At 62.6% G+C, this 12781-nt stretch overlaps 1 protein-coding gene across 2 annotated transcripts in view; it reads right to left on the bottom strand.

Annotated features, from left to right (window-relative positions):
• Positions 1-12781, bottom strand: part of STRN4 (striatin 4) — a 24620-nt gene continuing 11839 nt past the window's right edge. Inside the window, exons 6-18 of one of the 2 annotated variants that reach the window (XM_025269369.2) lie at positions 11340-11481; positions 7973-8132; positions 7332-7445; positions 6868-6962; positions 4850-5025; positions 4712-4759; positions 4238-4359; positions 3008-3178; positions 2730-2870; positions 2170-2268; positions 1902-1988; positions 959-1196; positions 1-732 (exon numbers count right to left, since the gene is read on the bottom strand). In XM_025269369.2, the coding sequence (XP_025125154.1) occupies positions 1027-1196; positions 1902-1988; positions 2170-2268; positions 2730-2870; positions 3008-3178; positions 4238-4359; positions 4712-4759; positions 4850-5025; positions 6868-6962; positions 7332-7445; positions 7973-8132; positions 11340-11481 (1525 nt within the window). In that variant the 3' untranslated portion in view covers positions 1-732; positions 959-1026. Of the gene's footprint in view, positions 733-958; positions 1197-1901; positions 1989-2169; positions 2269-2729; positions 2871-3007; positions 3179-4237; positions 4360-4711; positions 4760-4849; positions 5026-6867; positions 6984-7331; positions 7446-7972; positions 8133-11339; positions 11482-12781 lie in introns of both variants that reach the window. The other variant, XM_025269368.2, reaches the window with a different exon arrangement.

Consider the following 12781-nt stretch of genomic DNA (forward strand, 5'->3'; position numbering starts at 1 on the left):
TCCATTAAAATCCCATTTATTTATACAGATATACAGGGAGTTATGGGGGGCCCAGGGGACCCCACTCCACCCTCCATGCCCTGCAGAGGGGCAAGAGAACGCTATCTCTCTCCCCATGGGTAACCCCATGGGGGTTTGGGGGTCTGCCCTTGGAGGAGTGTTGGGGGAGGTAGGGTTGGGCGCTCCCCCGAGGGCATCACCTGCTCCCCAGGCAGTTACTGGCCCTGGCAGCGCCGGGTAGTGTCTGGAAAGCTGTGCTGAGGGAACTGAGGGGAGGGGGATCACTGGGCACGCTGGTGGGGATGGGGGAGGCCCCCGCAGGGAGGACAATCCCTGCCTGTAGCTGGCTCCAGGGCCCCAGCAGACCCAGAGCAGGGGCGTGGGGGCGCCTCCCGCCCGGCTCCCACCCGGGGCCAGGGAGGTGGAGAGGAGCAGTCAGGGGTTCCAAAAGAGAACCCGGCACCTTCTGGCATCTTGGAAAAGTTGAGCCCCAAGGACACCCAGGCCTGGATGTGTGGCTCCCGAGAAGGAGGCTCAGAGACCCGGAGTGGGTGCCAGGGTAAAGGGAAAATTCCCAGAGACCATGCTGGAGGGCGATTCCTGAAGGAGGCCGCACCCGGCGGGAGGCTGCGGGAAGGGCCTCCTGGGGAGAGGGCCCATAGCACCACCAGGCCCCAAGGCAGGCGGGAGGCGGCCACGCCTCGGGGCCTCCAGACCGAGGCCGGGAGTCACCTGCGGGAGACAGAAGGGAGGGGAGGCTGGACCACAGTCTCCAGAGTGCCAGAGGTCAGGTAGTTCCGGCCCTTCCTTTGAATGCCTGGGGCCACCCTGGCAATTCTCGCAGGGCATCCCAGCTAGGGTGTCGGGATTTGGCACCCGCCGGAAATGCCAGGCGGGAGTGAGGGTGCCGGGGGCTTCTGCCCTCCCAACCCAAGCCTCCCTCCCTCCATCCCCTCACCTCAGTCCCACTGCCCGGCCCCACCCCCCAGCCAGGGTGGCAGCCTGGGCTGGGGGGCCAGGTGGGCATCATACGAAGACCTTGGCCAGGGCATCGGCGCCTGCACTGGCGATGAGGGCCTTGCTGGGGTGGCAGGCGACTGCGTGGATGGCCTCCTCATGCTTCTTGCGGTGGGCTGTGATCTCCTGAACGCACGTCTTGTTGTCCAGGCTCCACAAACGCAGCGAGCAGTCGTGGCCTGTGCGGGTGCGGGAGCAGAAGGGGCTGTCGCTCAGCAGCTCCGGGTCCCCCAGCTCCCTGCCCAGACCTGCCTCCTGAACCTGGCCTCCCTGGAGACAGCTGAACTGTCCTGGGCCACCCCGCCCTCCGCCACCATAGCTCGTGCCTCTGCGCGTGCTCGCATTTGCTGATATCCCGGGGCAGGGCAGGCTCTGGTCAGGCCAGTGCACCCCCTTCACCCCCCTGGGGAGTTTCAGCCCCTTCTCCATCCACCCGAGTCCCAGCCACGCCATTGAGGAGCAGCCCCGCGGTCACTGGGGCTTGGTGTCTTTATCCACAAACGGCAGGTGCCCCAACTGCTAAGAGTCCCCTGTCTTGCGGGGACTGAGAGTCAGATAGGCCTGAACGTCAATCCCTTCAACCTGCTGGGCTGTGACCAAGTGAAGTGAGTTCTCTAGGCCCAGTTTCCACATGTGCGCAATGGGGGCTGCAGTACCAACCTCATTCAAATGCAACGGGGCTGTGTGGGAGCGTGCCTACCGTGGCTCCGATGACCCCACCCCTGTGACCACTCTAACCAGCCACAGAGGAGCTCCTGAGCCCTGCTCAGACAGCACTCCCACCAGCGCCCCAGCCTCAGGGAGCCCCCGAGCACTCCTCTCCCTCTCCTGCTGGGAAGGGCATGTGCCCTCACTCCTGAGGGGCCAGGAGGCTCCCGACTTACTTCCTGACATCAGGAAGACGCCATTGGGGTCCACGGCGAGGCATGTGACCGCATCCAGGTGGGCGACCATGGAGTGCACCAACTTCCCTGCAGAGAGAGAGGGTGGGCAGCAGGTTACTTTTCCACTCTGTGCCCAGCCTGGAAAGGTGCAGGGGCTAGCGGGGACACTGAGCCTCCAAGGTGGACTGACCAATCTCCCTCTCTAAGCTGGGCTGACCCCGCCCCCCACCAGCACAGATGAGCGGGGGCCGGGGAGGCTGGGCCTCACCTGTGCGGTTGTCCAGAAAACGGATGCCTCTGTCATCATGGGCGGTGATGGTGAGGGGCTGGCTGGGGTGACTCACCACCTGGTTGATCTGGGTTGGGCCTGAAAAGGAGAGAAAGCAGAAGAAGTAAAGTGGGGTGCAAGTAGAGAGACCAGAAGGGACAAAGACAAGAGGAGAACTGCCATCCCATCCCTGTCCTCTGCCGAGATGCCGAGCAGGGCTGGGCGCCCCAGCCGCTCCCTCCAGGGCCCAGGGCTTCTCCATCTGTGCCGTGGACACTGCGCGGTCCCGGGGCAAGCAGGAGGGATGGCAACCGTGAGGGCAGTGCTTCTGCTCCACCGAGCGGCCCACAGGGGAGCCCCTGGGATGTCTCTCCCCCAGCCCTCTGGAGCTGTCCGTAAGGGCACAGTGACTGGGACTTGATCTCCATCCTGCTCAGAGCCCTGCACAGGGTAGGGCAGCCACTGTCCACTGACTGGGCAACAGGCCACCAAAGCCCCAGGAGAAACTGGGGCCCTGGAAGCATTCAGACTTCAGTCCCTGGCTCTGGGCACCCCCTTACCACTGTTCCCCCGGGAGTCCAGCGTGAGAAGCGCACTGCCAGCCTCCAGGTCATACAGGACGGTGTCGCCAGAACGAAAGGAGGCCACGATGTGGGCAGGCTCGGTGCTGGTGAAGGCCACTGAGGTGGGGGTCCCGTGATCTGAAGGCAGAGGGAACGGAAGGCTGCCAACAGCCCCGCTCCTGCCCTGCGGCGGGAAGCCTGGGCCCTCGTCAGGAGTCACCCTCCTCTGGGGCCTCCACCCCCGGGGTGTCACGGCCCCCCGCCCTGCCCCTCACCGCTGGCTGTGGAAAAGGTGAAGAGGCAGGTCGGGCTGCTGTTGCTGGGGTCCCAGATGCGAACGGAGCCGTCGGCAGAGCAGGAGGCCAGGCGCTGGGAGGCGGGGCTGAAGGCCAGGCCCCACACGGCGTCCCCGTGGCCCTCCAGGACGTGGCTCAACATGCTCGGGTCTGGACCCGCCGGAGGGGGGAGAGGGCTGCATCAGGGCCGCGGCCCAGCTCCAGCTCGGACAGCCCGGCAGCCTCGGCTCTGCCGTCACCCCCCACCCCCAGTCCTCATGCCCTCAGAGCTGCTCAGGCTGCAACCGTGGGCCGGCTGTTCTGTGAAGGTTTCAGGCTTTCAACGCCCCCAGAGTGGAAGCTCCAGAGGTAGGGATGATCTGGCTCCCAAGCTATTCCCCCAGGCCTGCGACAGTGCCTGCCACAAAGCCCTGCACGGGACGTACCTTTTAGGACTCAGTTAAGGGGATAAGGGAAAAGACTTCTGCAGCCTGGCCCCTGGAGTCAGCCCCACCCTCTGTCCCCGCGGTCTTTTCTTGCCCACTCTCTCCTCCAAAGCCCTCTGGTTGTTCCCACCATGGACTCCCTGGTCACTCGGGTCCATGTGGGGTGCTCTGGCTGGGCCCTGCTGACACACAATGTGTGACAGCCTGCCAGGTGAACAGCAGACACTGCCTGGGGCTGACCCCTGACCTTTGACAGGGTGAGACGATCCTGAGAGGAGACACAGATCCCCAAACTCTGCCCCGACACACTGCGGCATGGAGCCAAGCGTGTGATCAAAAGCATTATCAAGAGGTGTCAGAGGGCAGGAACACGGACACTGACCGAAGGGGACGGTCTACTCCCTTCTCCACTTAACAGTAAACCCTGCAGCCCGGCCCAGCCAGCGTCTCTACCTCCCCTGCCCTGGCCCCTCCGCTCCACCACGCAGATGCAGGCGGAGACCGTGGAGTGCTGCCAGGGCCACCACGCCTTTGCCTGGCTTTGTCCCAAAGCTCCACCCCAATGAGCTGCTCTGTGCACCGCTCACCCATCGCCCCTTCGCTGCCTTGTCTCATCTGACCCTCGGTCACGTGCTGAATCACCTGGGTCCTGGCTTCCCCAGAGCGGGAGCCCTTGGCGTTCCCTCCTGAGTTCTTGAAGTGTGAAGCCCGGGTGCTGAGGAACCAAGAGGCTCCCAGGGGCAGGTGGGCGGGGGAAAGGAAGACGGGAGGGAGCTGTCCTCACCGTAACCATCGTAGGGGTCCATGTTGAGGTCTGGGATCTTCCAGCTGTGGATGCGGGCGTCTGCCCCACCACTGTAACAGCACTCACTGTGGCTGCCCATGGCCACAGCCAACACGGGGCCCCTGGAGGAGACCGAGGGGCGGTGAGGGGGGCCAGACACTCTGGGCTCACCTCCTCCCCTCAACGGGACCTGAGGGTACACTGCTAGCGTATTTCAAGGCTGCTGAAAAGGAACTTGGCATCTGGACCTCTGGTTGGGCCACCCAGGCTAGCTGCCCGCCCCCAGCCTCCCCAACTCCTCTAAAGGCTGTGCCAAGAACCAGCTGTGGGGCACTGGAAGTCTGCAGGGTGCCAGGAGAGGGTGGGGTGTGTGCAGAGGCCACGGGGACCTGGAGCCTTTGGCTGCCCTGCCCCCCAGGATGGCAGCGAGCGGGCCGGAGGCAGGCTGCCACGGGGGCAGGGGCGCTTCCCTACCTGTGAGCCCGGAAGGCATGGATAGGCTCCACATCTAGCGCGGCATTCCTGTGGGCAGGGAGAGGAGCCGGGGTCACCCTGCATCCCCACGCCCGGACATCCCCACCCAGCCCTCCACCCCAGGGCTGCTGCCCTCACTTCTTGGCTGTGACCGCCTTCTGCAGGTTCCAGAGCTTGAGTGTGCCGTCCTCGGAAGCGGTGAGCAAAGCCGACTGGCTGTGGTGGAAAGCCAGGGAGCGGATGCCATCGTAGTGGGAGCGGAGAGTGAACTTGGGGTTCCAGGTCTTCTTGAAGGCATCTTTGCTGTCAGACAGCTGGGGTGGGGGAGCTGCCTCAGGGTCTGCCATCCCAGCTGACGGTCCCCACAACCCAGCCCCACATGAAGCGACACGCGGCACACACGAGCCTCTGGCCTGGGCCCAGCCACTTCCTTCTCGCCCGCCCGCAGCACCCCCTCAGTCGCTCAGTGAGTTCCTGCAGTGTGCAGGGCCCATGATAGCTTCTGAGGAGGCAACGGTGAGCCCAAGCCCTGGGGTGTCCCCATCAGGGGGAGCCTGGGGGAGATGGTCAGAGATGGTCTCCATCACAGAGACGATTAACAAGCAATGCCATGAATTTCAGATGCACTGAGAGGAGGTGCCGGGCAACCCGTCCCCATCTGTGCGGGTCAGTAAGGCTTTCCTGGGGAACTGACATGTGATCAGGATGTTACTAGGTAAATGAAGGGAACAGAGGGCGGAACGAAATGTGCGAAGTCCCTGAGGCAGAGGGAGCAAAGGCGGATCTTGAGCTGAGAGGAGGCCAGGGCCCCAGCAAGTGAGGGAGAGCGGCAGGGGAAGAGGCCTAGGGGGCTGGCCCACACTCAGGAACCTGCTGCTCCTTCTCAGGGATGGGGTTGCGGGGGGGGGCCCTCGGGAGGGTTTAGAGCAGAGGAATGGCCCAGGTTGTTCTGGCTGCTCCATGGCGGGGGTGCTGGACTGGGGAAGAGGAGAGTGGCTGCAGAGAGAGGTGGGAGGAGGTCCCCAGGGAAGTCTCCCAGGAGTGGTGAGGCAGACCCGATGCGGGGAGTGGAAAAGGGGACCAGCACACCGTGCGGGAGAGACCGGGGAGCAGAGTCCACAGGCCTCTGGGGGAGAGTCCCCGAGACACCACAGAGGGCCTGATGGACCATGGTGTTGCTCTCGAGGTAGGGGACCCAGAGAGGGCCCCTGGGGTAAGGAGACGAGCAGACTGTCAGGCAAGCCTCAGTGCCCTGCCCTAAGGTGGGGTGCACCCCGACGGACCCCTACATCTGGGCTCTGTCACTCGAGGTCATCGCTCCTGCCACAGTTGTTCAGGACTAGAGGCTCTACCCCCTCATGCGTATGCAGACCCAGGTGGGGAGTGTCTTCATTTCGTCTTGGGGGAGCAGAAGAACCCTGCATCTTCCTGCTCAAACTCTCCCAACCCGCCCCCCCACCCCCAGAATGCCTAACCTGGCTGAGATCACCAACCGCATGGAGTCTCGCTGGAAGCTGCGGTAAGTGTCCTACCACAGGAAGAAGCTCACACGCGCCCGCCTCAGAGATGTCCGGAGAGCCAGCAGCCTGGCCACAGATCTCAGGCTCAGGACACTGGCCCTGAGGTCTCTCTGCACTCCAGCCCCACTGCCCCACCAGCCTCCACTCATACCAGATCAGCCTGATTTTTTTTGTTTTGTTTTGTGGCTGGAGGTCACCTTCCCATCCACAATCCCCACCTCCTGCACAGACTCCTACCTGCTCTGCCCCAGCCCCAAAGCATCTGCCGCCTCTGATGCTGTATTTGGGCTCAGCACCCCTCTGCCCCTGCTTCGCGCCTATGGTGGGTCCTAGATTTGAGGTGCATGGGAAGTCTGGGGTGGGAGGGAGCATTGCTGAGAGGAGCAGCCTGGCAGCGTGACTGAAACCCAGGCCCCAGAGCCTGCCAGGCCAGGCACCTTGGTGACCCCGTCAAGTCCCGGTGCCTGTCTGCATCGGCACCCCTGTGACACAGGGTGAGCTGGCGAATGATCTCACATCGTCCTGCTGCGTGAGGGGCTGGGTGCAGGCAGGCACCTGGCCAGAGCTCAGCCAGTCCCAGCGCTGCACCGGACGCCTGGGGGGGCCCGCGAGGGATGGGGCACCCCAAGGACTTACATCACAGCTGAGGTCGTTGTCGTTGGTGACGGTGAGATCTGCCAAGTCCCCCAGGCTCACCTCCCCGCCCCCGATAGTGTCCATGATGAAAACGTCTGAGGAGAAGCCAAAGGAACCTGGTAGGGGGAGGGGAGGGAGGGGGCAGAGAAGGGCCGGGAGAGAGAGAGAGAGACAGAGAGAGGCAGAGAGAGGTGAGAAGGGAGACAGAGAGGCAGGCAGAGGACAAGATCAAGAATCACAGCTGGAGAGAAAGAAACAGGGAGAGTCAGACAGACAGACAGGGCAGGACAGACAAAAAGAGAGGGAGACAGAGATAGACAGACGAACTTTTGGGACAGGGAGGCTGCAGACCAGAGAGAGGCTGGGCCTTGACCCTGAGGACACAGAAGCCCGGGGCTTAGTTTCTGCAGCCTCCCTCTGCTGTGGGGCCCTCAGGACTGGGCCAGGGTGCAGGGGCTGCTTACCTTCGTGGGGCCGGGGCTGGGGGGTGCCGGGAGGTGGGCCGGTCACTTTGGGGGGCAGCCCATCCACATCCCGAAGGTCAGCCAAGATCCCCTGAAGTTTGACCCGCCGGCTTTCTGCAGGCACAGGGGGCAGGTGGGTGGGTGTCACTGACCGGCCACTCAGCCACGTGGGGAGGGTGCTCTCCTGCCACTGTGGGGGGGCTGGAGAGCCCTGGGCTCCGAGTAGGGGTGGGGGACAGGAGGAGGAGACAGATGGAGAGGGGACCCTCCATGGCCTCAATCCCCCGCCATCCTACGTGACCCCGGGGGCCTCGGAGCTCAGAGTCACAGGACAGGAAGCGCTGTCCCCCTGCCTCCCCCACGCTGGGTCTGCATCCTGTCCCCCCTCCCCTCCCTATCCTCCCAGGGCTGGAGGTCTGGAGGCTCTGCCTCAGGAAGAGCCGGGCCTGCCTGTGACCCCGAGATTCTCCAGGGAAGGGGACAAGGCCTGGCCACGGCAGTGCAGCCGCCGGCTCTGCAAGGCCACTCTCCTCTCAGGAAGCGTATCCGGCCGGTGGGGACCCTGGGGCAGGAAGCAGCTGCAGGCGCAGGCAGCGGTGGTGCCCTCGGTGAGGAAGGCGGGCCCAGACGCCCCAGCTCACCCAGTTCGTGGTGGGCGCCCTCTGCAGCGCACCGCCGCGGGTCGTGCGGGCCCTCCCCATCCTCTCCAGAGCCCAGGAAGTCAAACTCGCTGATAGCGTCCTCTGAGTCGTCCTCCTCGTCTTCGTCCTCCGTCTCAGGGGCCAGGGCCTTGGATGGCAGCTGGGGCGTGGAGACCAGCAGAGAGCTCAGGGCCCTGGCCCACTTGCTAGCCCAGAGCGGGGAAACCAGCGTTCCGCCTGCGGCCCCCAGTCCCACAGCCTGCCGCCGTGCTCCCCCTACTGGAAGCCCTCGGGGCGTACCAGCCCCCAGCCTGGCTCTGGAAACCCCTTTCGCTGCTGCCCGCATGGACCCCCACACAGGGCCCTCCTCCTTTCGCTCAGGCTGGTCCTGCTCCCCTGTGCCCTGCCTCCCAGCCCAGTACACTTCTCATGAAAAAAATGTCAGATAATATGACAACCTGTTTCGGGGGCAAGGGAAGCTATATTTGGGTGTATGGGTGTACAGGCGTCGAAGGAGACACTACAAAGTGAGACCAGATCCATGGCTACAACAGTAATGACGAGGAACACTTCCCACAGTGCCGACCTCTGAGTTACTCAGTGCACTGATCAGCTTCGCATATGATTTCACAACCCCACGAACAGTTATCACTCTTCTAATTATTATTCCCATATTACAGATTAAGGAGACCGAGGCTGAGCCGAGTGAAGCCCCTTGGCCCAGGTCCAAGCCATTCCACATACATCAAAGACAAGCTTTGGGGTGTGAGGTTACCCGGGGGTCTCCAAGTCTTCCCGATAACTTCCTATACTGGCTGCATTTTTGTTTTCTTATATAACAAGCAGGAGCTACTTTTAGAATGAGAAAACACCCCAGGTCTTCCTTTCTGAGAAACAGAATGCTGGGCGAGTGAACACAGAGTCTGCTGAGTTTTCCCACAGTTGGTCATAACCAGGGCTGAGAACCAAATCCCCTCGTTTTCCTCAGTCCACGAGCTTGGACCCCATCCCAGGCCTGTGAACTGAGGGGCAGCATCACGCCTGCGTTTCCCCACCAGACACCTTTGAGACGCAGCCTCATGAAGTGACATCTCGCACTTAATCCTTCAGCCTCCCACTCCCTACGCATCACTATGCTTTACATCAAGTGCCGTCCGGGAGGGAGCTGTGTACTGGGCTCTTCACAGACTGCACTTAGATCGCTTAAAGAGAGTTTCAGAGTTTTCAAAGACCGTTTGGATATCTGAGTTCTGCTTTCAGTGCTGGCTTAGGACACAGCCCTCCCTCAGCACTGGGACTCCGGGACCAGTGGACTCAAACACTACCTCTTCCAGGAAGCCTTCCCCCTCCTCAGTGTCCCCAGCCTGGACCCAGGTTCAGTCAGGCTGTGAATTCCTCCGGGGCGCGGGTGACTCCGTCCCAGAGGCTCAGCACCCCACGCTGGGTCTTGAGGGTATGGACATGGAGGTGGCTGTGCTAGGGCATCTTGAGGGGCCAGCCTCTGGCCTGTGTGGGAGGAGGGGGATGGGATGTGACTGCCTTCCCCTTCCTTTCTGGGAGAACACCTGGCCTGCCCAGAGAGAGGACGGTAGGGCTTGGTCCTTTAGAGGGGCCTTTCTTCTCTCTCACCGCCTGGGACCGTCAGTGCCACGCATCTACCCAGTGTGAACTCATTTATTTTTCAAACGTACAGATTTTATTCACTTATTCATTTATCTCTGGCCCTGCCATGTGGGGGCTTAGGGATTGCAGTTCCCTGAGGTGGGACTGAACCTGGGCCGCAGCAGTGAAAGCGCCGAGTCCTAACCACTGGACCGCCAGAGAACTCCCAGGACTCATTTTACTGAATTCCTCAACAACTCAGAAACAAACTACCAGCCTCTGAGGGCAAAACCATGACAAAGGGAATCACGTGACCCTGGTTATAGAGCCAGGCCAGTGGCCACTCTGGGAGGCACTCATGGAGACAGAGGCCTAGGGAAGCGTGAGACCCTGCACAGGGAGCCGCCTGACAGGGTGTGTGGGATAGACGCGGGGACAGAGGTGGCCGCCGCGGGGAGCACGCGAGCATTTCTAACAGGCGTGCGGGGAGCACGCGAGCATTTCTAACAGGCGTGCAGGGGAGAGGGGAGGTTTCCCAGAGGGGGCTGAGGGAGACCTGAGAAAGGAGTGGAAATCCAGCAGGGGGCAGGAGGGACCAGGTGCTCTGGACTCAGAGACACCCTGCTCTTCCTGGAACCCCAGGGCCAGGGCTCCGGCTCTGGGCGCTCCGTTCCCCTCAGCGTGGTCACTGAGCGCCTGACCTGCGTGGGACCCTGTGCTGAGCCATGGTGGGCACCCTGGATACAGAGTGGAGGCCAAGACAAGCCTGACACCAGACAGGGAGGACCCAGGGTGGTCCCAGTCAGGATGGGGCAGCCCACAGGAGATTCCTGACCCTGTGGAGAGAAGGGGAGCAAGGGAGTTCAGCTGGGAAGAGCTGGTCAAGGAAAGCCCCTGAGGCTGTCTCCTCTCCCACAGGCCCCCCCTCATGGGTGCGTGTACCTGCCTGTGACTACCTATAAGCCCACTGCTGGCCACAAGCTCCTCCCTGCAGGGACCAGGCCTCGGTGTCTCCCTGTCCTCGCTGCCAGCACAGAGCCTGGCCCACAAGGCCTACACTGACTGGTGAGACCAGGCCCCGCCTAAGGACAGCGCCATCAGGATGGCAGGAGCACTGGGCTCCGGCAGTTCAGGAGCGGGGGTGAAATGTGGTGGGAGCCCGACCTCCAGGCCAAGCTGAGAAGACTTGGACTCTACCCTGTGAGCAGTGTCCCTGGGCCTGGGACACCAACAGCAGACTAGACACTCGCATCCTACGAAGTGCCCCCAGAGCCCCCCAACCTGACTTCAGGCTACGCCGGGGGCTCGGCCACATCCCCTAAGGGTGCCGGGGAGGAAAGAGAAAAGACCCACACAGCCCCTGGCTCAGGGAGCTCACTGTCTACTGCAGGAGACAGAGCTGGGGGCACGTCAGAACATTTCCAAGTCCCACTGTGGTCGGGCTGGCAGGAAGGAGAACGCGCCATGAGAGGGCGTCTCGGGGCTGGCCTGGCCTGGGGATTCAGGAAAGGCCTCTTGAAAACATCAGAGCCCAAGGAGGGAATGTGGAAAGAATGACAGGGGTACAGCTGGAGAAGGGGTTGCTCTAACAAAAACGATCAAGGTGCCTCAGAAGGGACCAGAGGCCACAGCACGGCTGGCAGGAGCCGGGGACATGGGGAAGGGATGGAGCAGCCTTCAGAAGAGCCCAGCACGCCCTGGAGGCCCTCTGTGTATGGGGCTCCTCCTGGACAGGGCTCCTCCGGGGCGGGGCCGGCGCGCTCACCTTCACGCGCTGCTTCCTGTGCTGCGCGCCGTCCAGCTCATCGTCCTCGTCACTGTCATCGTCCTCGCAGTGCTGCAGGAAGGGGATCTGCTCCAGCACCGAGCCACCCAAGCGCTCTCTGCCGTCCTTGCCGGCCGCGTTCCTGCCCAGGACGGGGGTGGGGCGGGGGGTGGGGGGTCAGTCCTGCTGGGAGCCTGAGCCCAGGGGAGCCTTGACTCTGACCCTGCATGGGGCTTGGAGCCCAGCCTCGGCCGGGCACACCCTGGCTAGACCCCTCACTGAGCTCTGACCCTCGCCAGAGCAGTTCCAGACCAGACCCCCACCCTGACCACACATCCCCTGTGTGTGCCGAGTCAGACAGAGAGCTGGTTGAGAGATCGCCGCTGACTCCGCAGCCCCCGTCACCACAGCCGAACCACGCACACTCAGGGCAGAGCACGGCAGGAACACATCTGGTGGCAGGGAAGCGGAACCAGTCATCCCATGACTGCTCGGGCCCCTCATGGCCTGCGCCCTCCCCACCACCAGACGGTGCTGCCAGTCCACCTCTGGGCCTGCTGTTGAGTGGCTCCCTTGGGATGACAAGTTTAAGCCAAGGAATTGTTTGCCAAATGGAGTCACCAAACGTGACTCCAGGGCAGAAAGGAGGGCAGAATTCGAAGTTCAGATTAACGCGAACGGCCTCCCAAAAGGAGGTTGCCACCGGGCTGATGCTCCAAGTGTTCTTGTCAGCTGCCCGGGCAAGATGGGTGCCACTCGGTAGAGACCTCCCACCCCTGGGCTGCCAGTCCAGCCCCCAGCCCTCACTTCCCAGCCTCCCTGCTCCCCTGGGGGCCTCCACACGTGGAACAGGCTCCTTCCTTGGCACCATCTCCACACCCTCTGCCTCAGTGACTGCCCAACCCCAGGGTTTTCAAGCCCGCCTGTGTGCTGATAAACTGGAGATACATTTACGAGTTAAGCGCTGCCCCTACCCTCGCCACGGGGGCTCACACAGACACCTCACACTCCACTCGTTCTGAATGGCCCCCTTAAAGTCCCCCACCCGGGTCAGTGCTGCTCCCAGCTGCTCAGACTCCACCCTCCAGTTACCCCAGTTTCTTTGCGTCTCCCCCTACAGCCAGTCCTTTTGTTATCGTCGGCTCCTGCTGAAAACCCGCTGAGAAGCGGACCAGCCTCACCCCTCCACTGCTGACGTCCACCATCTCTGGCCTGGACGTCTCCAAGAGTCTCCAATTGGCCCTCCCTGCTCCCAGCCAGGCCCTCGGTCAGCCTCTCCATCTCGAAGAAGACCAAGCCTATGAGATGATGTCACACCCTGGCTCAAAACCACAAGCTTGTCTCCAAGCTCCTCATCGTGGCCCGTGAGGCCTGCTGTGATCGGACTCCTGAGATTTCAGCCTCACCACAGATCATGGCACCATGTACTGGCAGCGCTGCCC

Source organism: Bubalus bubalis, chromosome 18 (assembly GCF_019923935.1).
Source record: "Bubalus bubalis isolate 160015118507 breed Murrah chromosome 18, NDDB_SH_1, whole genome shotgun sequence".
Lineage (NCBI taxonomy): Eukaryota > Metazoa > Chordata > Mammalia > Artiodactyla > Bovidae > Bubalus > Bubalus bubalis.